This window comes from Capricornis sumatraensis, chromosome 23, assembly GCF_032405125.1.
Source record: "Capricornis sumatraensis isolate serow.1 chromosome 23, serow.2, whole genome shotgun sequence".
In the NCBI taxonomy this organism is placed as follows: domain Eukaryota; kingdom Metazoa; phylum Chordata; class Mammalia; order Artiodactyla; family Bovidae; genus Capricornis; species Capricornis sumatraensis.
In genome coordinates, this window is record NC_091091.1 from 10,801,263 (window position 1) to 10,825,350 (window position 24,088).

General features: G+C 39.3%; 1 protein-coding gene across 1 annotated transcript in view; it reads right to left on the reverse strand.

Annotated features, from left to right (window-relative positions):
* Positions 1–24,088, reverse strand: part of RNLS (renalase, FAD dependent amine oxidase) — a 283,909-nt gene that overhangs the window by 14,840 nt on the left and 244,981 nt on the right. Inside the window, exon 6 of the mRNA XM_068961684.1 lies at positions 12,158–12,333. Coding sequence (XP_068817785.1) covers positions 12,158–12,333 — 176 coding nt within the window. The remainder of the gene's footprint in view (positions 1–12,157; positions 12,334–24,088) is intronic.

A 24,088-nucleotide genomic window follows, 5' to 3' on the forward strand; every position in this document is an offset into this window, starting at 1 on the left:
GGACTTGCATTCTTTGGTTTCATCTAAATATAATGCTGCATCACTCTCTCTCAAATGATCCCATTGCTTAGGTTCCTAGGATGCACAGGGCCCAGAATGCTTTCGATTTTGAATTAAGAAACTTAAAATCATCTTTCCTACTCAACTGAACTTAATCACCATTTCTCCTCGCTCAGCCGTGTCCGACTCTTTGCAACCCCATGGACTGTAGTCTACCAGGCTCCTCTGTCCATGGGATTTTCCAGGCAAGAATACTGGAGTGGGTCGCCATTTCCTTCTCCAAAGGATCTTCCTGACCCAGGGATCGAACCCAGGTCTCCCATGTTTACCGCTTTACCGTCTGAGCCACCAGGGAAGTTTCCATTTAAATTAATAACTGCTTAATTTCCAACTAATTCAATCCTCCATCCCTTCTCCCATCCTCTTCTCCTTCTTCTTTTTCTTGACAATCCAGAAGTATGACCATTATTTCTCTCTGGTTCTCATTCATGCTGAATAAATCCAACAGCCTTTTGTTTGGGTTGAGCAGTTATGGGGAAAATATTGCAGCCGTTTTGACTTTTGCATTTGGAAAACAACCTTCTTTCTACTTTTAATATGGTGAAAATAAAAGGTTCAATGCTTGTGCTCCTAAGACAATAGTTGAGGATAAAGAAACAAGTGGATTTTAAAGTCAACTGAATTGAGGTGTAATTTACAATACAGTAAAATTCACCCTTTTTATGTGTACTGTTTTATAAGTTGTGACAATATACTGAGTTGTGTAACTACCTCTGTAAAACACTACAGAGAATGTTCTCATCAGTTTCCACCTAATTCCCCTGTGCCTCTTTGTGGTTAACACCAGCCGGCCAATCACAGCCCCGGCAACAGTGTTCTGTTCCTACAGTTTTGTCCATTCCAGAAAGTCACACAAATATTTAGAATAATACAGTATGTGGCCCTTGATTCTGACTTTTTTCACTTAGGTAATACTTCTGAGACTCACTCATGCTGTTGCAGATATTAGTAGTTTGTTGCATGTTATTACAGAGTAGTTTTGCATTTATGGATGTGCAACAGTTTGCCCATTTATCAGGTGATGGCTATTTGGGGTGTTTCCAGTTTGGGACTATTATTAATAAAGTTGCTATAAATTCTTGTCTATATATGTTTTGATGTAGATTTATGACTTCATTTCTCTTGGGTAAATTCCTAAAAGTAGAGTTTCCGGGTCATAGGGTAAGTGTATATTTAACTTTGTAAGGAACAGTGGAACTGTCTTCCTAAGGGGCTATGCCATGCTGCACTCCCATGGTGATATGTGAGAATCACCACATCCATGCCAGTATTTGGTATCTTCAGAGTTTTTGATATGAGGCATTCGAGTAGGTGTGTCAGGGTATCTCATTGTCATTTTACTTTGCATATCCCCAAGGACCAGTGATGTTCACCAGTGATGATATTTTTGTGTGCTTGCTTGTCATCCATATCTCTTCCTTGGTTTGTGGGTTTAAAATATATAACAAGAAATTTAGCATTAGTAATAACCACTGGCGAATGTTAACCTGTTTTCTGTCTCTATGAATTTGCCTCTTCTGGATATTTCACAGATGCTGTATCATTCAAGAAGAGACCTTCACGTCTGGTTTCTTTCACTCAGTCTAATATTTTCACGGTTCATCCATGCTGAAGCACGTACCAACCTCACTGCTTTTCACAGCTGAATGATATTCCATCTTATGGGTATACCACACTTTGTGTTTTTTTGTTCATCAGTTGATGGACGTTTGGGTTATTTCTACCTTTGGCTATTCTGAATAATGCTGCTGTGAACATTGTGTACATGGTTTTATTTGAACACATGTTCTCAACTCTTTGGGGTATATATCTAGGATTGGAATAGCTTGATCAAATTACAATTTTACATTTATTTTATCGAGGAACTGCTAAACTGTTTTACACAGTGGCTAAACCATTTTATATTCCCTACAAGTACTCCGCTTTCTCTACATCTTCACCAAAACTTAGTTTTCTTTTTTTAAAAATATAGCCATCATAGCAGATGTGAAATGGTATATCATTTGGCTTTAATTTGCATTTCCCTAGCTCAGCAGTAAAGAATCTGCCTGCCAATGCAGGAGACACAGGTTTGATCCCTGGGTCAGGAAGATCCCCTGGAGAAGGAAATGGCAGCTCACTTCAGTACTCTTGTCTGGAAAATCCCATGGATAGAGTAGCCTGGTAGACTCCAGTCCATAGGGTTGCAAGAGTCGAACATGATTTAGTGACTAAACAACAAGAACAACAACAATTACTACGGATATGGGATGTCTTTTGATGTGCTCATTGGCCATTTATATTTTTAGGGGGGAGGAGTCCTATTCAAGTCCTTTGCCCATTTTCAACTGGACTGTTTGACTTTTTGTTGTTAAGTTATTGAGTTCTTTATATATTCTGGATAGTAGACACTTCTCAGATAAGTGATTCACAAATATTTTCTCCTATTCTATGGCCTGTCTTTCCACTTCCTTGCTAATCCTTCTAATGCACACACAGTTTGACTTTTGATGAAGTCCAAATTTTGTACTTGTTTTTCTTACTACTTATGATTTTGGTGCTATATCTAAGAAATCACTGTCAGATACAGTCATAAAGATTTACCCCTATGTTTTTTTCTAAGACTTTTATGTTTTTAGCTTGTATAATTACGTTTTCAATCCATATTAGGTGGATTTTGCATGTGGTATGAGGTAAGGATCTAACTTCATTCTTTCATATATGGATATTCTGTTGTTCCAGCACAATATGTTGAAAAGACTATTCGTTTCCCATTGAATGTTTTTGGGAACATTGTCAGAAATCAGCTCATCATAGGTATAGCATTTTGGGGATCTCAATTCTATTCCATTGATTTATATGTCTATTCTTATATTATTACAATACTTTAATTATGCTAGCTTTGTATAATAGCAAGTTTAGAAATCAGAAAGTGTGAGTCCTCTAGCTTTATTCTTTTTCAAGATTGTCTTGGCTATTTGGGGTCCCTTGCAACTCTGTATGAATTTTTGGATTAGCTTTTCCATTTCTGCAAAAGCCATTGGGATTTTGATAGTGGCTTAGTTGCTAAGTTGTATTCAACTCTTGCGACCTCATGGATTGTAGCCCGTTAGGTTCCTCTGTCTGTGGAGTTTTCCAGGCAAGAATACTGGGGTGGGTTGTCATTTACTTCCCCAGGGATTTTGATGGAGACTGTAATAAATTTGTAGATTATTTTGTGTAATATTGCCATTACAAAATACTGAGTTTTATGATCTATGAACTTGGGATGGTTTTTATTTATTTAAGTCCTCTTTAACTTCTTTCAACAATGCTTTGTAGTTTTCACTGCAGAACTCTTATGCCTCCATGGTTAAATTCACACCTCTTCTTCAGTGAAGTAGCCTTTCAAATATTTTGCCTAGCTTTAAATAACAGGGCCATTTGTTTTCTTCTTTCTGACTTCTGAGAATTCTTTATATATTCTGGATACCAATCTCTTATCAGATATATGTTTTTGCAAACATTTTATCCAAGTCTGTAGCTTGTTTTGTCATTTCCTTAACAGTATCTTTCAAAGCATTTAAAATTTTGATCAAGCATAATTTATCAACTTATTCTTTATGGTTTGTGCTTTGTGTATCCTAAGAAATGTTTGCCAAACCAAAGATCATAAAGATTTTCTCCTATGCTTTTATCTACAAGTTTCATAGTTTGATGTTTTATAATGTTTTATATAGGTCTATGATTTATTTTTAGTTAATTTTTGTATACAGTGTGAACCTTGAACTTTTTTACCTAAAGTGACATGTTCAATTTCTATTTTTCTGTTCACTCATTGCATTGTGCTAGGCAAAACTATCAATTTGAACTTCAGTTTCCTCATTTAAACAAAGATAGAAATATTTACTTCCTGATCTGTCAGAATTGTTGTGAGGATCAAATGAAAACAAGCATAAAATTACTTTCTAAACTCAGAGTATAAATGTTAACTATTATTATTTCTAACATCAGCCAACAGAATGATGGCATAAGAATGTGTCATAATTGGAAGAAAGCCAGATCTAAATTACCAGTAGCAGAGCGAGTGTTTAAAAACACTAACTTTTAGGCTGTCTTCATTTTTTTTTTTCATTCTTTTTCTATATTCTGTTCTGCATTAGTGATTTCCACCATTCTGTCTTCCAGGTCACTTATCCATTCTTCTGCCTCAGTTATTCTGCTACTGATTCCTTCTAGTGCACTGCTCATCTCTGTTTGTCCTTTAGTTTTTCCGAGGTCTTTGGTAAACATTTTTGCATCTTTTCCATTCTTCTTCCAAGATCCTGGATCATCTTCACTATAATTATTCTGAATTCTTTTTCTGGAAGATTGCCTATCTTTACTTCACTTAGTTGTTTTCCTGGGGTTTTATCTTGTCCTTTCATCTGGGACATGACTCTGCTTTTTCATTCTGATTAACTTTCCATGATGTGGTTTTCATTCTGGCTGCTGTTAGACTGTGGTTCTTCTTGCTTCTTCTGGCTGCACTAAAAAAACACTAACTTTTAAGTAGACCTCTGTTTGAATTTCATTTTTGCCACTTCCTAGTGGAAGAGCCTCACAAAGGGCTCTGCGCTCTCAACTTCTTAACTTTCTGACCTTTGCAATTGGGAAGGAGTAAAAACCTCCATGGGGTGGAGATGAAGTGAGTTACACACAGGGTAGGGGATTGATAAATGGTATTTGAGAAAGAGAGGGAGAGGAATGATTATGCATGTACACTAATAAAATGATGATGCAGACTGTCATAGTTTATATGAATGTTGTAACAGTTGATGGCAGTTCAGTTTAGTTGCTGAGTTGTGTATGACTTTGTGATGCCATGGACTGCAGCACGCCAGGCCTCTCTGTCCATCACCAACTTCTGGAGTTTACTCAAACTCATGTCCGTTGAGTCAGTGATGCCATCCAACCATCTCACCCTCTGTCGTCCCCTTTTCTTCCTGCCCTCAATCTTCCTTAGCATCAGGGTCTTTTCAAATAAGTCAGCTCTTTGCATGAGGTAGCCTAAGTATTGGAGTTTCAGCTTCAGCATCAGTCCTTCCAATGAATATTCAGGACTGATTTCCTTTAGGATGGACTGGTTGGATCTCCTTGTAGTCCAATGGACTCTCAAGAGTCTTCTCCAACACCACAATTCAAAAGCATCAATTCTTTGGTGCTCAGCTTTCTTTATAGTCCAACTCTCATATCCATACATGACTACTGGAAAAACCATAGCTTTGATTAGATGGACTTTTGTTGGCAAAATAATGTCTCTGCTTTTTAATATGTTGTCTGGGTTGGTCATAACTTTTCCTCAAAGGAGCAAGTGTCTTTTAATTTCATGCATACATTCACCATCTGCAGTGATTTTGGAGCCCCCAAAATAAAGTGTGTCATGGTTTCCACTGTTTCCCCATCATGAAGTGATGGGACCAGATGCCATGATCTTAGTTTTCTGAATGTTGAGCTTTAAGCCAACTTTTTCACTCTCCTCTTTCACTCTCATCAAGAGGCTTTTTAGTTCCTCTTCACTTTCTGCCATAAAGGTGGTGTCATCTGCATATCTGAGGTTATTGATATTTCTCCCGGCAATCTTGATTCCAGCTTCTGCTTTATCCAGCCCAGCATTGCTCATGATGTACTCTGTATATAAGTTAAATAAGCAGGGTGACAATACACAGCCTTAACGTACTTCTTTCCCTATTTGGAACCAGTCTGTTTCTTCATGTCCAGTTCTAACTGTTGCTTCCTGACCCGCATACAGATTTCTCAAGAGGCATGTCAAGTGGTCTGGTATTCCTATCTCTTTAAGGCAAGATCAAGGTAAAAAGTAAGAATGTATCCTGTACTGTCTTGGAACTGGGAAAGTGCACACATTGTTAGAACATCATTCCAACATCATTTCCTTTGCCTCTCTGGCTTCATCTTGTAGGATTTAGCTCAGGTGACATTTTCTTCTAAGAAGGTATTTATTACTATTTTCTCCTCAAATCTGCTCTGTGTTCACACAATACATTGTTTTTCCTTTTCTTGGAAGAAAATGCATCATATAATGATTATCTGCTTATTGGTCAGTTTTGCTGATTATATGGGAAAGTCCTTGAATGAATGGAGTTGTCTTTGAGTCTATAGAATTCAGTATAATGTCTGGTATACAGCAGAAACCAATTGCTGACATTGTTGAAAGTCACTCAGTCGTGTCCAACTCTTTGTGACCCCATGAGCTATATAGTTCATGGAATTCTCCAGGTCAGAATACTGGAGTGCGTAGCCTTTCCCTTCTCCAGGGGATCTTCCCAATCCAGGGATAGAACCTAGGTTTCCCGTATTGCAGGCAGATTCTTTACCAGCTGAGCCACAAGGGAAGCCCAAGAAACTCAATAAATGTCAGCTAAATGAAAAGCTGAATATATATTACTAATTTCCAATGTGGGTATAAATAGCTTTTGTCAACTGAACTTTTTAGTTCAGCTTGTTAGTTCAGAGAATAATACTGAGGTCTACTATGCACAGACCAAGTGGACTTCCCTTTATAGAACAGAGCCATGTATAATAAGATCCATCATTCAGTTTTCAGTAGTAATACTGGGTGCAGATGAAGATATATTGCATTTGTCCAAGAAAAATGATACAGATTCATTTTTAAAGTTTCCTACAAAGTACTGCTGTTCAAAATAATTAGTTTTTCTGAAAAAGTGTGATGCTGACTACATGGCAGGGTAAGTTCCTGCCATAAGTGTTTGAAAAAAGTGATTTAATTAAACTTACATGTGTTAAAACATTTAATAGCTCATATAATGTGAGATTTTATGAAAAGGGGAAATATCTGCCCATATAAACGCCAATTAAGCTGTGACTAAACATCCCTAATTCAATGATCAGAATTTCTCAGCTGATGATCTCATACATACGTAGCTACCTCATAATAAAGTGAAGCAACGGGTTAGTTCTGTACCAGTGAGAAAGAGGTGAGAGATTACTCGGTGGAATGCTTAGGACTGACACGTGTTAGATCTCCTGCTCTTGGCAGACTGGGTCATTCCATAGCCTACCAACCCCAAAGGGCCTGTTTCGGCTCTCCATGGCTTACCATAAACTTATGCACAGAAGCAAGAGTACTCTTGAGGTCGTAATTTCAGGCAGGAAATTTTAACTCATGGTATAAATTGTGTTAAATTACCGGACACTGGACAATGTGTAAGTTAGCTTAGGAATGAATGGCATGAAACTGAAAAACCTATAAGCTGAAAAAAACTGATAAGAGTTCCTTGTGTCCACAGGGATCCATCACTTTTATGTCACCTTGTTCTGATGTTAATAGTCCCTATGGTATGACTTAGCATCATAGCCCCTGGAGTTGAGTCAGTCCTGAAATATCCTTGTCCAGAAATATCTGTGTATGTAAAAAGAGAGAGGAGAAAATACAGAGACTCTGAAAAGACAAGGGAGTGAGTAAGAAAAAACAAGAAGTGCGGCAGCATGCATGAAGAAAGGTACCAGAAAAGAGCTCATCTACTAAGAAATACCACAGAATCACCTTCACCCACCTCCTCTCTTCCTCTTCCTTTTGCTATTCTTATATAGCAATAATGGAGAACTTGCCTTGTACGAGTGTTACAGTAAATGTTTCCTACTGTGTTCTCTCCTTTCATTCTGACCATTATGAGGGGTCATTCTCTTCTTACGAGGGAGGTTCAGTTGTACCATTTACAGATGGCTTATAGTCTAGCTTACTCAAAGGCACAGGGAGAACTGAGGTCTATCTGACTCCAAAGCCCAAAGTCGTAATCACCCCACATTAAATAAATTATCCAACAACATATCTAATGTACTGTAACTGATAAACACAATTGACTTTTGTCTTTCAAAGCACTTATTCTAGAAGGCCATATGATTAAATCTGTAGTGATACACTGGCCAACATCTTTTAGGGTAGGAGCTTTTAGAATGAGCTTACTGGACACATTAACACAGATAAACACAAGCAGTTATATCTCTTTAGTTATATAAAAACATTTAAGAAAATTGTCAAGATTGCCCATCTACTTTACTAAAAAGGTATATGTCCAAATGACTTCAGTTGTTTCTGAAACATTAAATTCAAGCTCACCTTTCAAAGACCTGATTGAACTGAGTACATGCTGAAGAATAAGTGTCAGGATTTTATTGCAACCCAATCTGGCTGCAATAAGGGTGTGGCTTATTAGGGCGACTGACTATGTTGAAAGGGACACTCGTTTGAATTTATAGTCTTGGTATATTCATACAATCAATCAGTCACTGCTTTTCAGTTTGATCCTACCACAGAGAAGACAGTGAGGCAGATATGACAGAAAATGTGTAAGAAAGGAAAAAAAAAAATGGAACTATCAATTACTACCTGACCTTCCAATGCTGAAATAAGACACAGCTACTGGTCAGAAATTAATCTCATAAGGGAATAATGCAAATATGTAGGTGATTTCAGGCTCTACTATGTATACACACCCCACCACCCTGTCCCACCAAACACAAACCTCTTAAGAAAAATTCTGGCCTTCAGTTGTCACCTATTTCCTCTTTTATTCTTTCCAACTCCTGGGCAGTACTATGCCAACCAAAGTAATCAACTGGGGAAGACCTGAGGAAGCCAAAATGGGGAATTTGCATTGACAAGTTCTTAGATTTTCCTTCTAAGAGAGGGGAAAACATCAAGTCAAAAATGAGGAATGTGAGTGGAAGGCTGAAGAAAGGAAAGAAAAAAGAAAAGCCTACATGGCTGATAATTGGAAAACTCTGTGGAAAACTAGAGTTAAGGTGCAAAAAGTTTTGAGGGAGCTTATAGAAGTGAGATATATAAGGAATGAGAAGAGAAACTTCAAAAAGTACTGCTAAGGATAATGAATTTTGGATATCTTTAAAGATCTATTAAAAACACTAGTAAAGATGATAATTATTTTACATTCCTTTAGATTGCTGAATTTTGTTTCTTTGACTAGAACACAAGACTGGGCTATAAGGGATTCTTGATTTATTTGGGTTATAGGAGAATAACATTTACAGCAGGTGTTCTTAATGCTGGATTTGTGGGAGGCATTTTAGGTTGCTTGTAATTTTAGTTGCTTCATAATTAGATGCAACTTTGTGTTTATGTGTACATGTATATTTTGAAAGGCTGTGCATCTTCATATTCATGGCTTTGATGAGGTTCTTAAAGAGTTCAAGATCCTTCTTAAAGAATACAAAAGGGTTCATATTGAGCAGAGAGAAAGTACAGACTCAGGGCAAAAGACCAAGGGAAGAAATGGAACTACAGAAGAGAACAATTCTAATTTTACAGCAAGAGTTTAATAGGCTAGTCCAAATCCATTTATTTTTGCCAAAGATACCAAAGCATTCATTTACCACCTGACTCTCCTTTTTCCCTACCCCTAAATTCCCCTCTTGATGTCCATGGTGTTTGAAATGCATTCAGTGATTATTTTATTTTTTTTACAAAAGAGTAATCCATGAATGTGCTACGTGACAAAAAAGGCATTGAAATATTCAGAAACTACAGAAATATGGGGGAAAGTTAGAGGTAAACTCACAAGCAAATCATGCTTTTATAGTAAATGTATAAAATTATAGTAGTTTGGGAAGGACATCATGACAGACTCTGAAACAAAGGGAAGCACAGCGAATAAGAGTGGTGAGAGGATTAGGGTTATCAAACTGATTAAGTGTCCCCTGTCAATGTACACGGAAGTTGTTTTCAGTTATTACTCTTCTGCTGAGAGGATTAATATATCATACTTGTTACAGAAATCTTAATTCAATGTATCACAGCTTAGGCATCAAGGCATATTAACTGGGTAAACATTTAAATGATGGAAGGCAAATAGCTGCAAAGGGGAGGAACTGAGAATCACGAAAAATCTGCCATTGCTTTGCTGTGTTTGTCTGAACCACCTACTCACATGTTTTATTCAAACCCCAAATGGGAGGCACAGAGCAGCCCCACAAGTCTTTCAAACACACCTTCACCTCCTTCCTTAATAGCAGCACCCGCTAGAAAGCAGTGCTATCCTACTCAAGGCAAAAAAATTTAATTTAGTGTCTTAGAAGGCTTTCAGCAAAGATTAGTCTCTAGAATTCCACGGACAGAGTATTAGATGTGACCTAGGCATTTGTTATATGCTCATGGAATAAATGAGTAAACAAATGAATAAACGAACAACCATCTTTCACTGCCCTGACCCACACCACCCCACACCCCCCCCCGGGCCCTGCCCCCGTGGATGTAAGACATTAGAGGCAGCAGAAGGCCTCGAGAGCCACATCAGGAAACATAAAATGACTTTACACAAAATACTCCCTTACCTCTTTCAGAAAGCAGTCACTTCCAGAAAGTGGCTTGAGCCTTAAAGGGCTGGTGCTCTCCCTAGAGGTTTTATTAGAGGGGCAGGCAACACTGCCTCATTAAGGAATCTGCCAAAGAATTCTGGGGGAAGGAAGGTTATGACAGGCAGAAGTAAGGCTCCCCTCCTGTGGATCAGCTGGTAAAGAATCCACTTGCAATGCAGGAGACCTGGGTTTGATCCCTTGGTTGGGAAGATCCCCTGGAGAAGGGAAAGGCTACCCACTCCAGTACTCTGACCTGGAGAATTCCATGGACTGTATAGTCCATGGTGTTGCAAAGAGTCGGACAGTACTGAGCAACTTTCACTTCATTTCACTTGCTATGTAAAACATCTAGCTTCAAATTATATCAACAAGATTATTTCCGTGTTTTCTTTTTCAGACCAACCTAAGATTAAGTTAAATATCATTTAAAGACATTGGCTATTGAGATTTGAAAACGTTGTTTTAAAAGGAAGAAGTCTTCTACAGCGACCATGATGTGTTTAAGTAAATATTTTCCTGAAAGGTTCACTGTATAATTTAAATTGAGAAGATATGGGTAAACACATAGAACTGCTGCAATATTTTAGGAAGTAATTTACCATTTCCTTTGATTTTGGAAAGTCCTTTAAAATATACAAAATCTGTTGCGATTTCTCCCAACCACTTTTTCTAAAGGGTTCACAGCTCTAGCAACAAATAGTGCTGATAAAGCAGGTAATCAATGTGCTAGGAAATCTTAGGAAAAATAGACAAGTCACTGGTTCCTTTTCCCTCTGCTCCACTGTCCTCACACGACTTGACAACTGAGTTTACAGATCAATACTTTTTCTCTGAATACTCAGAAACTTCTGTTGGAATATACAGAGGATTTTCAGAAAAGTCAGCATTTACTTAGTGTAAAGAGTTTTTAAAGTTTGAACTAGTACACTGATCAGCAGGTTTATCTAATCCTGAAAAAACAGCTCAACTAGCTGATCTATTCATTTTTCATTCATCATTCATACCTGATCTATTCAGGTATTCATTTCTCTCTCCCAAACAGCTCTACTGGCAGCAGTCAAAACCAAAGTGGGAACTTAATAAAAATGAAAATTGTGGTAGCAAAATATACTTACAAGGTTAATTTGACATATTGCAAAAAATTTGGGAGGTTATAGTGGTTTCTATATAACCACAGTACTGATTTAGAAAAACCTCAGAGAAACAGCTGCATTTTGATATATAACCTGCCTTGCCTGCATAAGAAACCCCAGATTTTCAGGTTATATAAGTCTAGATGCGAGAATTTGAACATAACATTGGAGAAAATTATATATGTCTCTTACTGAGAAATAACAGGATAATAAAAACTTACATGTAAACTTCTCTGTTAGGCAAATGCATATTTGCTCCCAAGATCACACGTTAATTTATTTCACTGCTGCTGCTGCTAAGTCGCTTCAGTTGTGTCCAACTCTGTGTGACCCCATAGACGGCAGCCCACCAGGCTCCCCCGTCCCTGGGATTCTCCAGGCAAGAACACTGGAGTGAGTTGCCATTTCCTTCTCCAATGCATGAAAGTGAAAAGTGAAAGTAAAGCCGCTCAGTCGTGTCCCACTCTTCACGACACCATGGACTGCAGCCTACCAGGCGCCTCTGTCCATGGGATTTTCTAGGCAAAAGTACTAGAGAGTGGCAAAAGATGAGAAAAAGTAAAGTCAGATCTGATTAAGAAAACTGTGCTCATACCACTGGGTTCTCTGATTACCTGTGAATGTCTCCATTTCTGGCATTTGGTAGCTACTGGCTGAGGCAAACCAGGCAAAATGTTTTCCAGCTGCTGGAAGATTAACTCCTGCACATCCTCAATGCTGTGTTCCAAGTATGTAACTCCAAATGGGACAGTGGTGTGAATCACAAGGGAAGGTCCGATTTCTGATGACTCTAGTAGAAGAGGAACATAAAAATGTACCTTGAAGTGAGTAATATGGAAGTGTCTCTCAGCCTTTCAATCCAGATTTAAGAATTGATCACAATAATCAGACAATAAATGAAAGGCAAACAGAATCTAAACTTTGAAGCATAAAATTAGGCTAGTTCTGAAACTCCAAATCAGGTTGCACTGAAGAGAAGGACAGATTCAAGGGGTATTTTATTTTTTTAAATTGGAGGATAATTGCTTCACAATGTTGCGTTGGTTTCAAGATGTATTTGAGAGAGGACCTAATATATAGTTCCTTGGGTATAATTAAATTTACTTGTATCTTTCTCATCCACTAAAACAAGCTCATCAGGGCAAGATCCATTTCGTTTTTCTTTTTATTAAAATTTTACCTATTTATTTGTTGGCTGTGCTGGCTCTTTGCTGCTGCACAGGCCTTCCTCTAGTGCTTTGAGCTGGGACTACCCTCTAGTTACGCTGTGTGGGCTTGCTATTGTGGCAGCCTCTCTTGTCACAGAGCACTGAGCTGTAGGCTACGTGGACTTCAGTAGCTGCCGCTCCTGTGCTATTGAGCACAGGCAAGGACTCTGCTGCTCCGCTGCATGTGGGATCAACCCCGATCAGGAATGGAACCTGTGTCTTCCGCACTAGCAGGTGGATTATTTACCACTGAGCCACCAGGGAAGCCCAGAACCATTTCTTATACATAGTCTGAAAAAGTGTTAGTTGCTCAGTAGCGTCTGACTCTTTGCAATCCCTTGGACAGTAGCCCGCCAGGCTCCTCTGTCTGTGGGATTTCCCAGGCAAGAATACTGGAGTGGGTTGCCATTCCCTTCTCCAGGGGACCTTCCTGATTGACCTGAGCCACCAGGGAAGCCCATACATAACCTTTACTCACTTTAAATTCTGAGAACAAAGTAGATGTTCATCCTCTTAATTTTATGTTAAATGGATTGCAAAATGCCTTGTTGAAATTATATAAATACCAGAGTAAAATGTCTTTAAAAAAATCCAAGCTTCTTTCTAAAAACAAGCTTGACTTCATAATGTTCTTCATCTTTTAGGCAGCATTAAAAATAATGTCTGCTTTATTCATAACATGGAGCTACTTCTCATTTTTGTCTACCATTGAATTTTTTTTGCTATATTTTCACAATGACAATAAGTGCTTCACATCTTTCACTCTTTAGTAGAATACAGGAAATAGAATAGTTTGACACTGAAAACAAAGTGGCTGAGGCATCAGAGAATACAACGTTGGAAGGAATGTTAACCAGGATTTCCTGCTTTTACTGTTTGTTTAAATCATGCAGAAGAGAAAAGCTGAGAGAAAACAAAATAGATATGAAACACATGAAATAATAATATGAAAGTTGGTGCTCCCTCCTGCTGAAAGAAGAAAATACTAGAATATATAAATTACTGATGGGGGTTGGGAAGACTGATTCTGAAAATTCTTTCAATTGGGAGTATAAAGCTTTTTTTAGAGTTGTGATAAAAGAGAACAGTCTCTTTGAGATAGGTTTGTAAAATATTTCACAGAAAAAGTAATTTTACACAGAGACAAATTTCTTGCTTTATACAAGACAATTTCTTGCTTTGTATGCACTCAGCCTCTTTACTTTGTGAGTCTCTGCGTAGAATGAGAATAAGTTAGTATCTACTATGCTGCTCTGTGGTCTGGATTAAAAGACATAATGTGTGTGAAGTGTTTAGCACTGTTTCTGGTACAGAAGAAGTGCTTAATAAATGTAAGTTATGGGAATAAAAGTAATTAGTTAGATATATCCAAGGGGAAAGTTTGCCTGGTGTTGCTCAAATGAAGATGTGAGCTATTATTTTGTTGTTGTTGTTAAAGTACTTCATTTCCCCATTACACTCTGGCTTATGAATTTTACAGCAAAATGGAAGAGAGGCCCAGGACGCTGTGAGCACTATAAAGAGGCATGCTTCCAAACATTTCAAGATATATGAGACTGGGAGAGCTGACTTCAGAATCTGTGCTGTAAATGCAATGGTAAGAAGACTGTCCAGTTTCACCTCACAGCAGCTGGAACAACTTGAAAGAGGATGGAGGGGGACCCTTTCTTTGAACATGCAATGCTTAACCTATTGGGGTCAACTTTACTGATACCACACTGGAGTGCAAAATCTCAAAATTCTTTCACTGGATATAACCAATAGTGAGAAACCTATTGCATATTGTCTCAGGGGGTGTTACCTATGTTTCAGTTTAATATGTTCAGGAAGGCTCATACACAGAAAGGGATTGGCAATGACACTCGCCTTCCATGAGGTACCAAATCTTCCTAGAGACAGAGAAAACTACTGGGTCAGCATTTGGAAGCAAGAGAGTTGAGGTTCTGAGTTGACTTATCTATGGCAGGCTTCAAAGGGAGAGGAACTTGAGCTGTGTGCGTGAGGTTGCACTGACCCAGACATTTGTTCTAGCGGGGAGCTCATAAAATTGTTAAGGGTCGTGATGGTGCATTGCCAGGTTTCTTCCATTTACATTAGCCATCCACTCCAAGGAGAGCAATAAAAAAGGAAATTTAAGACTAAAAATGAAACAGCTCTTGCATAACAATGAGAGAACAACCTGACTACTTGTTTTTATTGAACTCAGACAAAAATTTTTGAGAATTTCAATTAAAATTTGAATACCTGCAACCTCAGACAATGACTTTTAAGGAAGAGGCCCTCGTTCCCTAAATTCAAGGGTATTTTCAGAAGCTAAAGTGCAAAAATACAAATAGCCAACAAGAGTTTAAACGTGACCAAGGCCTGGAACTTGAGTATTATAAAAAACCACAAATATGTTAATAGGATTCAGAGCATAAATTCAGTGCAATCATTATTCCTTGGTCTCTGAGAAGGTGATGATGTTATCTTTCTTTTTCTTTGCTTTATTCAGCTTAACAAGCATACAACTTTGCTTTTGGCATTTTAAATGTAAAGTTCGTAGTAAGTTGACAACTATTTCTGTATGTTGGGATCAATGACTTCAGTCAGAAGATAACTATTTGAACCTTTGCATCTTTAATAGCCTGGTGGTCTTGGACAACTTAATCTCTTAGGCTCCACTTTCTTCCATCAATTAGAAGGGAGTAATACTACTTACCTTATAAGGCTGTCAGGAGGATTAAATGGGTTTGGATACATAAAAGTCTTCTTCAAATACAAAGTGCTATACAAACATAAGGCACCTCTGGAAAATATTTTTATTTTGACCTCTGAGCTGTTGTAAGAACAGCTTTAGAAAGGATAACAGAATTGACTTCTCTCAAAGTACTGACTAATTCTTTTATTAAAACCCCAGGAGCAGTGGCGGACTATTCCTGGGTTTAGGCACAGCAGTTTTTTTGGCTTTGTTTTACTGTGGTAAAATGTCTATAATAAAAAATTTACCTTTTAGGCATATCTTAAGTATATAGTTCTCTGGCATTAAGTACATTTACATTGTTCTGTAAAGATCACCACCACTGATCATTAGAACTTTTTTATCTTCCCAAATTGAAACTCCATAGGCACTGAATACTAATTCCTGACTCCCCACTCCCCACTCCCCACTTGCCCCAGTCCCTGCCAAGTGAAAGTAGCTTAGTCGTGTCCGACTCTTTGCAACCCCATGGACTATACAGTTCATAGAATTCTCCAAGTCTGAATACAGGAGTGGGTAACCTTTTCAAGGGGTCTTCCCAACCCAGAGACTGAACCCAGGTCTCCCACATTGCAGGTAGATTCTTTACCAGCTGAGCCACAAGGAAAGCCCAAGAATACTGGAGTGGGTAGCCAAACTCTTCTCCAGTGGATCTTCCTGACCCAGGAATCAAACCAGGGTCTCCCGCATCGCAGGCAGATTCTTTACCAACTGAGCTATCGGGGAAATCCAATCACCATTCTATTTCTCTTCCTATGAATTTGACCACTCTAGGTACTTCACATAAGTGGAATTATACAATGTGTCCTTTTGTAAAAGGCTTATTTCACTTAACATGATGTCTTCAAGCTTCATCCATGTTGCAACAGGTGTCAGAATTTCCTTCTTTTTTAAACCCACATAATATTCCATTGTGTATATATACCATATTTGTTGATTCCTTCACCTTTTGGAGTTTGTAATACTGCTAGGAACGTGGGTGTACAATTTACCTGTTTTAAGTCTCTGCTCTCACTTCTTCTTGGGGATACACCCAGAAGTGAAAATGCTGATTCATATGATAATTGTATGTTTAAGTTATTGCTCAATCACCATATCATTTTCCATAGTGGCTGCACCATTTTTTCATTCCTACCAGCAACGCACAAAGGTTCTAATTTCTCCACATCCTTGCCAAACACCTGCTTTTTTTTTTTTTTTTAACAGTCATCCTAATGAGTGTGAACTGGACACTACATTTCTTTTAGTTTACATTTTTGGGTGGGGAGTCAAGACACTCAGTTCAGTTCAGTTGCTCAGTCGTGTCCGACTCCTTGCGACCCCATGAATCGCAGTACGCCAGGCCTCCCTGTCCATCACCAACTCCCGGAGTTCACTCAGACTCACGTCCATCGAGTCAGTGATGCCATCCAGCCATCTCATCCTCTGCCGTCCCCTTCTCTTCCTGCCCCCAGTCCCTCCCAGCATCAGAGTCTTTTCCAATGAGTCAACTCTTTGCCTGAGGTGGCCAAAGTACTGGAGTTTCAGCTTTAGCATCATTCCTTCCAAAGAAATCCCAGGGCTGACACTGAAAGTTGATAATATTAAGAACAGCAGCAGCATCACATACTATTAATATAACACTAAGATTGACAAGCCTCTCGGGTGGTATAGATTCCACCTGCAATGCAGGTTCAATTCCTGGGTCAGGAAGATCCCCTGGAGAAGGAATATTCTAGTATTCTTGGGCTTTCCTGGTGGCTCAGATGGTAAAGAATCCATCTGCAATGTTGGAGACCTGGGTTTGATCCCTGGATTGGAAAGAACCCCTGGAGGAGGACACAGTAACCCAATCCAGTATTCTTGCCTGGAGAATCCCCATGGAGAGAGAAGCCTAGTGGTTTACAGTCCATGGAGTCAGACACGACTGAGCAACTAAGCACAGCACATGAAATATCTGCAATTAAAAGCTACAGAAGTCACCTATTCCCAAAACAGACCCCGAGATTTGTGCTGAAATAAATATTGTTGCCACCTCAGGTCCATGGCCATATCAGTCATAATAACAGACGATAGCAGGCTAAATACTGTTTAGTTAAAGACAAAGGTTGTCATACCTCATCCAGAAAATAACATCTAACTATATGTAGCTTAGGGCTTCCCAGGTGCCATTAGTGGTAAAGAACCTGCCTGCCAATGCAGGAGACCTAAGAGATGTGGGTTCAGCCCCTGGGTCGGGAAGATCCCCTGGAGGAGGGCATAGCAGCTCATTCCAGGATTCTTGCCTGGAGATCTCCATGGACAGAGGAGCCTGGCAGGCTTCCACAAGGATGCAAAAAGTCGGACACAACTGAAGTGACTCAGCAGCAGCATATGTAGCTTAAAATCAAATACATTAGGGTTGGGGTTAGAAATTCTTTAAGGCTCAAGTTTAAAGATTATTCCTTTAGAGATTTACTTTCATTTCTGCCAGGTACCTTGGAGGCAATACTGCATATGGTTACTTTAACTGGGTTTTTAGAACATACTAGCAGGATGAATTCTGGCACCAAATCTGCCTGAGGGTGGATATGTGGCTTGGCATCTCAGAGGAGACCTTTTATTTCTTTTTTTGTTTTTTCCACTCCACTCAAAAACAGGCAAGCATCCCCAATGTCTTCCTCTACCAGATAGGAAACAGCAAATAAGTTCTTTAAAGCCACAAAAGTATACCCATCCATGTGAAAAAACTTTCAAATCAAAAGAAACTGGCTAATTTTTCTTGGACAAAAAGTTACTGAAATTAACTTGTTATAAAATAAATCAGTATAAACTAAAATGTACAAAAGAAATTCAAAACACAATCAATAAATATTCAAAACAAAAAAGAAATACTTTAGGGTCTAACTGTTCTACTTGTGAGTAGTTTAAAATTGTCAAGCTAGTATAATGTTGACTACAGATACGTACATCACACTGACATATATAAACACACACCAAACTACAGATCATTCTTCTACGAGTGTTAACAGGGTATGTTCTTTCATATAAACAGGGACAATGAAAAGAAACATGATAATCTCAATATGTATTTAAAAGGCATCCAGTAACATTTTAATATCAAACCATGGAAAAGATAAACAATATGAAAAAACTGACTTTTTTCAAAATGAGATAGAATAGCTTTCTTAAGCTGTTGGTCTATATCATACTTTACTATGAAATAATACAGATTTTCATGGTAAATTAGCATAAACCAAGGATACTTAGTAATACCAGTGCTATTTAACACTGCTAGTGTAATGCAGTAAGATAAAAAATAAAAATAAGATTTATAAATATTAGTGAAGAAGGAAAATCAAGTTTTAAAATAGTAATTCAACATAAAATTCATTAAATTAATTTTAAAAATTTTGATATTAAATTGATTTCCCTATATACCAACAATAACTAGTAAAGAAACAAAACTGTAAATAAATTCTACAAATTTTTTTGAATTTAAAATAATATTAAAGAATAAATAAGGGAATGAGAATATTAAAACATGTTTTTGAAAAAAAAATCATTGAATGGAGACTTACTTTACCATATATTTAAATGTATTATAAAGACACAGCAATCAAATCAGCCTGGTACTGGTTGACTATAATAGCCAGTGAATCAGAACAGATCTGTCTGGAAAATAAATCCTAAAATATAATATTTAGTACAGGACAACAAATTTAACAGAGCAATGGAGGAAGAATGCATTTTTATATTGTCCTAGAAAATTGGATATATGGATAGTTTTAACTTAGAATATTCCTCTCCCAATTCTGACCCAAATTTGTCACCATTTCTGACTACTTTCTTCAAAAATTACATGAATATACTACACTCTTCACTCATACAGCAAGCTAAGACTTACTGAGATATCCTTGCTGCTGCTACTGCTGCTGCTAAGTTGCTTCAGTCATGTCTGACTCTGTGCGACCCTATAGACGGCAGCCCACCAGGCTCCCCCATCCCTGGGATTCTCCAGGCAAGAACACTGGAGTGGGTGGCCATTTCCTTCTCCAATCCATGAAAGTGAAAAGTGAAAGTGAATTTGCTCAGTCATGTCCGCCTCTTAGTGACCCCATGGACTGCAGCCCACCAGGCTCCTCCATCCACGGCATTTTCCAGGCAAGAGTACTGGAGTGGGGTGCCATTTCCTTCTCCAGAGATATCCTTATTTACAGGCAAATATTTCAGAGACCGTTTTCATCTGTTAAACTTTGCTGTTAGCCATATCTATCAAGGAAGGGGCAGGAGTTGGGTTCCCCTAAGGCCAGTGCCAGATTCTATCTCTGACAGGGAAGTGAAGTCGCTCAGTCGTGTCCGACTCTTTGTGACCCCGTGGACAGTGGCCTACTAGGCTCCACCGTCCATGGGATTTTCCAGGCAAGAATACTGGAGTGGGCTGCCATTTCTTTCTCCAGCGGATCTTCCCAACCCAGGGATTGAACCTGGGTCTCCTGAATTGCAGACAGACGCTTTACCGTCTGAGCCACCACAGGGAAGTCTAGACTAAAGAAACTGATTGGCAGACACTAGAGCTGCAGACCAAGAGGATAAAGAAAATCAACGAACATGTGTCTTTACTGATTCAATCAAATGAGCGTGTGGGTGCTTAGTGCAGTTTGGTACCATTGTGGCCTCTCAGAAGCTTACATCTTAGTGGGGAGATGGCACCTAGGCCAAACAATTAGAGAGCCATTATCTCTTAACTGGTATGGTCTTGACTGTGTGAAAATTAACTTTAGGAAACAGATGCCTCAGAAGAGAGAAAAGGGACCAGGTGTTGAGAGCCACACAGTTGAGGGGTGGGTGGTCAGTTCTCCTTCCTCCTTCCCCCTGTCAGTGGCATTGATGGTAAGTTTCCCTCTCCTTCCCAATGTGGAATTGGCTTAACTATCCTTGTCCTCCAGCCATGAGAGCTCTTATTACAATTTAGCTCTTTCATATGGCTCTGGAGCCCAGCAGCAAATGTAATAGGGAGTAAGCCAATCACATTAGTAAGTCCAACAACAAAAAAGTAACTTACTCTTGATGACGAAAGCATAGGGGAAAAGGAAGGAAGAAGAGTGGGGAGGGGAAAGGGAGACAGAGAGGGAGATACAGGTGCACCTGTTGTCTCTCTCTCCTTTCTCTTTTTCCTAGCAAAGCCAACACAAACTGCATCTAACCCTCTGCAACTTGGCATTCCACTTCCTCAGCAGTGTGTCTGCTGTTATGTGTATTTGCTGCTGGCTCAGAATCAGGAACTAGACCTCACTATTCAGAGGGACCACCTGTAGGCTTTATTTGCTTTTTAATAAGCATCTCAAACAATTCTTACATATAAGTTGTGTTGTATTCAGTCACTCAGTCGTGGCCAACTCTTTGTCACCCCATGGACGGTAGCTTGCCAGGCTCCTCTGTCCATGGGGATTCTCCAGGCAGGAATACTGGAGTGGGTTGCCATTACCTCCTCCAGGGGATCTTCCTGACCGAGGTCTCGAACCTGTGTCTCTTGCTTCTTTACCACCAGTATCTATATGGGCCTCTGAGGTGGTCCAGTGGTAAAGAACCCGCCTGCCAATGCAGGAGATGCAAGAGATGCAAGAGATGCAGGTTTGATCCCTGGGTTGGGAAGATCTCCTGCAGGAGGAAATGGCAACCCATTCCAGTATTCTTGCCTGGAGAATCCCCATGGACAGAGGAACCTAACGGATGTCAGACATGACTGAAGCGACTTAGCATGCATACATAAAAACAGTTACAGTTCAGTCTCTCAGTTGTGTCCAACTCTTTGCAACCCCATGGACTGCAGCATACCAGGCTTCCCTGCCCTTAACCACCTCCCAGAGCTTGCTCAAACTCAGGTCCACTGGGTCGGCGATGCCATCCAACCACCTCATCCTCTGTTAACCCCTTCTCCTGCCTTCAATCTTTCCCAACATCAGGGTCTTTTCCAATGAGTCAGTTCTTCTCATCAGGTGGCCAAAGTATTGGAGCTTCAGCATCAGTCCTTTCAGTGAATATTCAGGGTTGATTTCCCTTAGGACTGACTGGTTTGATCTCCTGGTTATCCAAGGGACTCCCAAGAGTCTTCTCCAACACCACAGTTCAAAAGCATCAATTCTGCGCAGAATGATGCTAAAGCTGAAACTCCAGTACTTTGGCCACCTCATGCAAAGAGTTGACTCATTGGAGAAGACTTTGATGCTGGGAGGGATTAGGGGCAGGAGGAGAAGGGGACAACTGAGGATGAGATGGCTGGATGGCATCACTGACTCGATGTAAGCGAGTCTGACTGAACTCTGGGAGTTGGTGATAGACAGGGAGGCCTGGCATGCTGCGATTCATGGGGTTGCAAAGAGTCGGACACGACTGAGCAACTGAACTGAACTGAACTGAAGCCTTCTTTATGGTCTCTCACATCCACACGACTACTGGAAAAACCATAGCATGACTATATGGACCTCTGTCGGCAAAGTAATATCTCTGCTTCTTAATAGGCTGTCTAGGTTTGTCATAGCTTTCCTTCTGAGGAGCAAGCACATTTTAATTTCATGGCTGCAGTCCCTGTCTGCAGTGATTTTGGAGCCCAAGAAAATAAAGTCTGTCACTGTTTTCTGTTGTTTCCCCATCTATTTGCCATGAAGTGATGGGACTGGATGTATATGTATATATATATATATATATATATGTGTGTGTGTGTGTATGCTACAGAAGCCAAAATTCACTTACAAGAGCCCTACTCATGTCCTGGGCAATCTCATTGCCTCCAACTATATCTGTAGGAGGGACTTCTCCATTATTGAATTGGAAGTACTAGTTAAAAAAAAAAAACAAACAACTAAAAGACATTAGTTTCTTCTCTTCTTTTGGTGTTTGACTTGCCTATTAGAAGGCCTGTGACTACTAATATATCTAGGAATGTATGCATTTGCCACTTTAAATAGAAACTAGGAAGGAAAGTTTTAAAACGACTACACATGTATGTTTGCAATCCTTGTTATTCCAGGCTACATATGTTTGGATTTCTTATGTTTAAAAAGACAGAGGGACATCCTCTAAACAATTTTGTATAAGATGCCATTCTGATAGGCATTTAGTTAAATATAAGCAAGTGTGTAAAATCCCACACGATGAATTGAAAATAACATGAGCATTACCCAAAAGTTCATACATCCAATTTCAGAAGATTCTTCCCCATAGCTCCAGTATAAATAAATGTATACAAATTCAGGAAATAATCTACCAGTAAACAATGGAAAATTGTTCACAGAAAGTGTGTTTGCCATCTGCAGCCAGTTGAGCAGTAAATGATAACATTCACCAGTAATCCAAACTACTTGAATAATAAACATGTTGTCTATTTCCTCAATACCTATGAGGACTGAATGCCAGAGGCTGTGGGATGGGGTCAGGAGGGTGGGAACAGGGACAGGGTTGAACTACTGGGGATACTTTTCTGCTGATTAGAGGCGCATCCTTGAGTCCAGAGAATGGAGTAGTATAAGCATCAAGGTGTTGCACCAAATCCTCAAAGTGGATAAGATTTCAGAATAAACAAGGTGAGAGGTGGAAAGGATGAGGGATGACAGGCTGGGCTGAGCCTGGGGGGATGGACAGTTAACTATAACTCCTAGTTATAGGCAGAAAAAAAATACATTGCCTACAGATATTCATTTTAATATTTCTTTCCCTACTGAATTGGTTTTCAGTCTCATGAAGGGGCTCAAACCAGTTCACAAGTGGTGAAAATTTTCTGCCTAGTGATCTACCTAATAGATTCAAACAACCCAGCATCCCTTAGAGAAAAGGCATACTACAGTATATTGACCTCCAAGCTAGTTTTGAAGGTCATATGAGTGAATATCTGTGTAGCAGACATTGCCTGTTCAGTGTCCACTGGCAACAGTAGCTAAATATTGTTTAGAGGATCAACCCTCTCCACTACTTTCATTCCTGATAAAGCTGACCCGAGTAACTGATCAATTAATCCTTTCCTAATTAAGTGATTTGTTTAGCAATGCATTAACTCAAGGCAGGTCAATCAGGTCAATGAGATTCAATTCCTAGACTAGCGTTGAGCTTATGGGGAAATAGGTTCTTTCTTTGTAAAACTTGGCATTGAAATGATTGGTACTATGAATGAATCCCATCCAGCAAAAGGCAGAGTCAAGAAATGGACAGAAACTAAGTCTTCATGATGTTCATGGATCCATCTGGACACGCCTGAAGCTTTACTTCTGGAATTTTCAAGAATAATACCAATAGATGCTTCCTCCTCTTTTTTCTAGGGGGGAGGGGTGTTGAGACATCCAAATCAGGTTTTATGTTATTTGTAACCTGTTGCTGTTTAGTCACTAAGTTGTGTCCAACTCTTTTGCAACCCCATGGACTGCAGCCCACCAGGCTCCTCTGTCCATGGGATTATCCTGGCAAGAGTCCTGGAGTGGTTGTCATTTCCTTCTCCAGGGGATCTTTCTGACCCAGGGATCAAACTGTGTCTCCTGCTTGGCAGGCAGATTCTTTACCACTGAACCACCTGGGAAGCCCTATTTGTAACCTAAACTAACCTAAACATATGAAATATCTAGTACAAAGCCTGGCATAGGTAGGCCTGT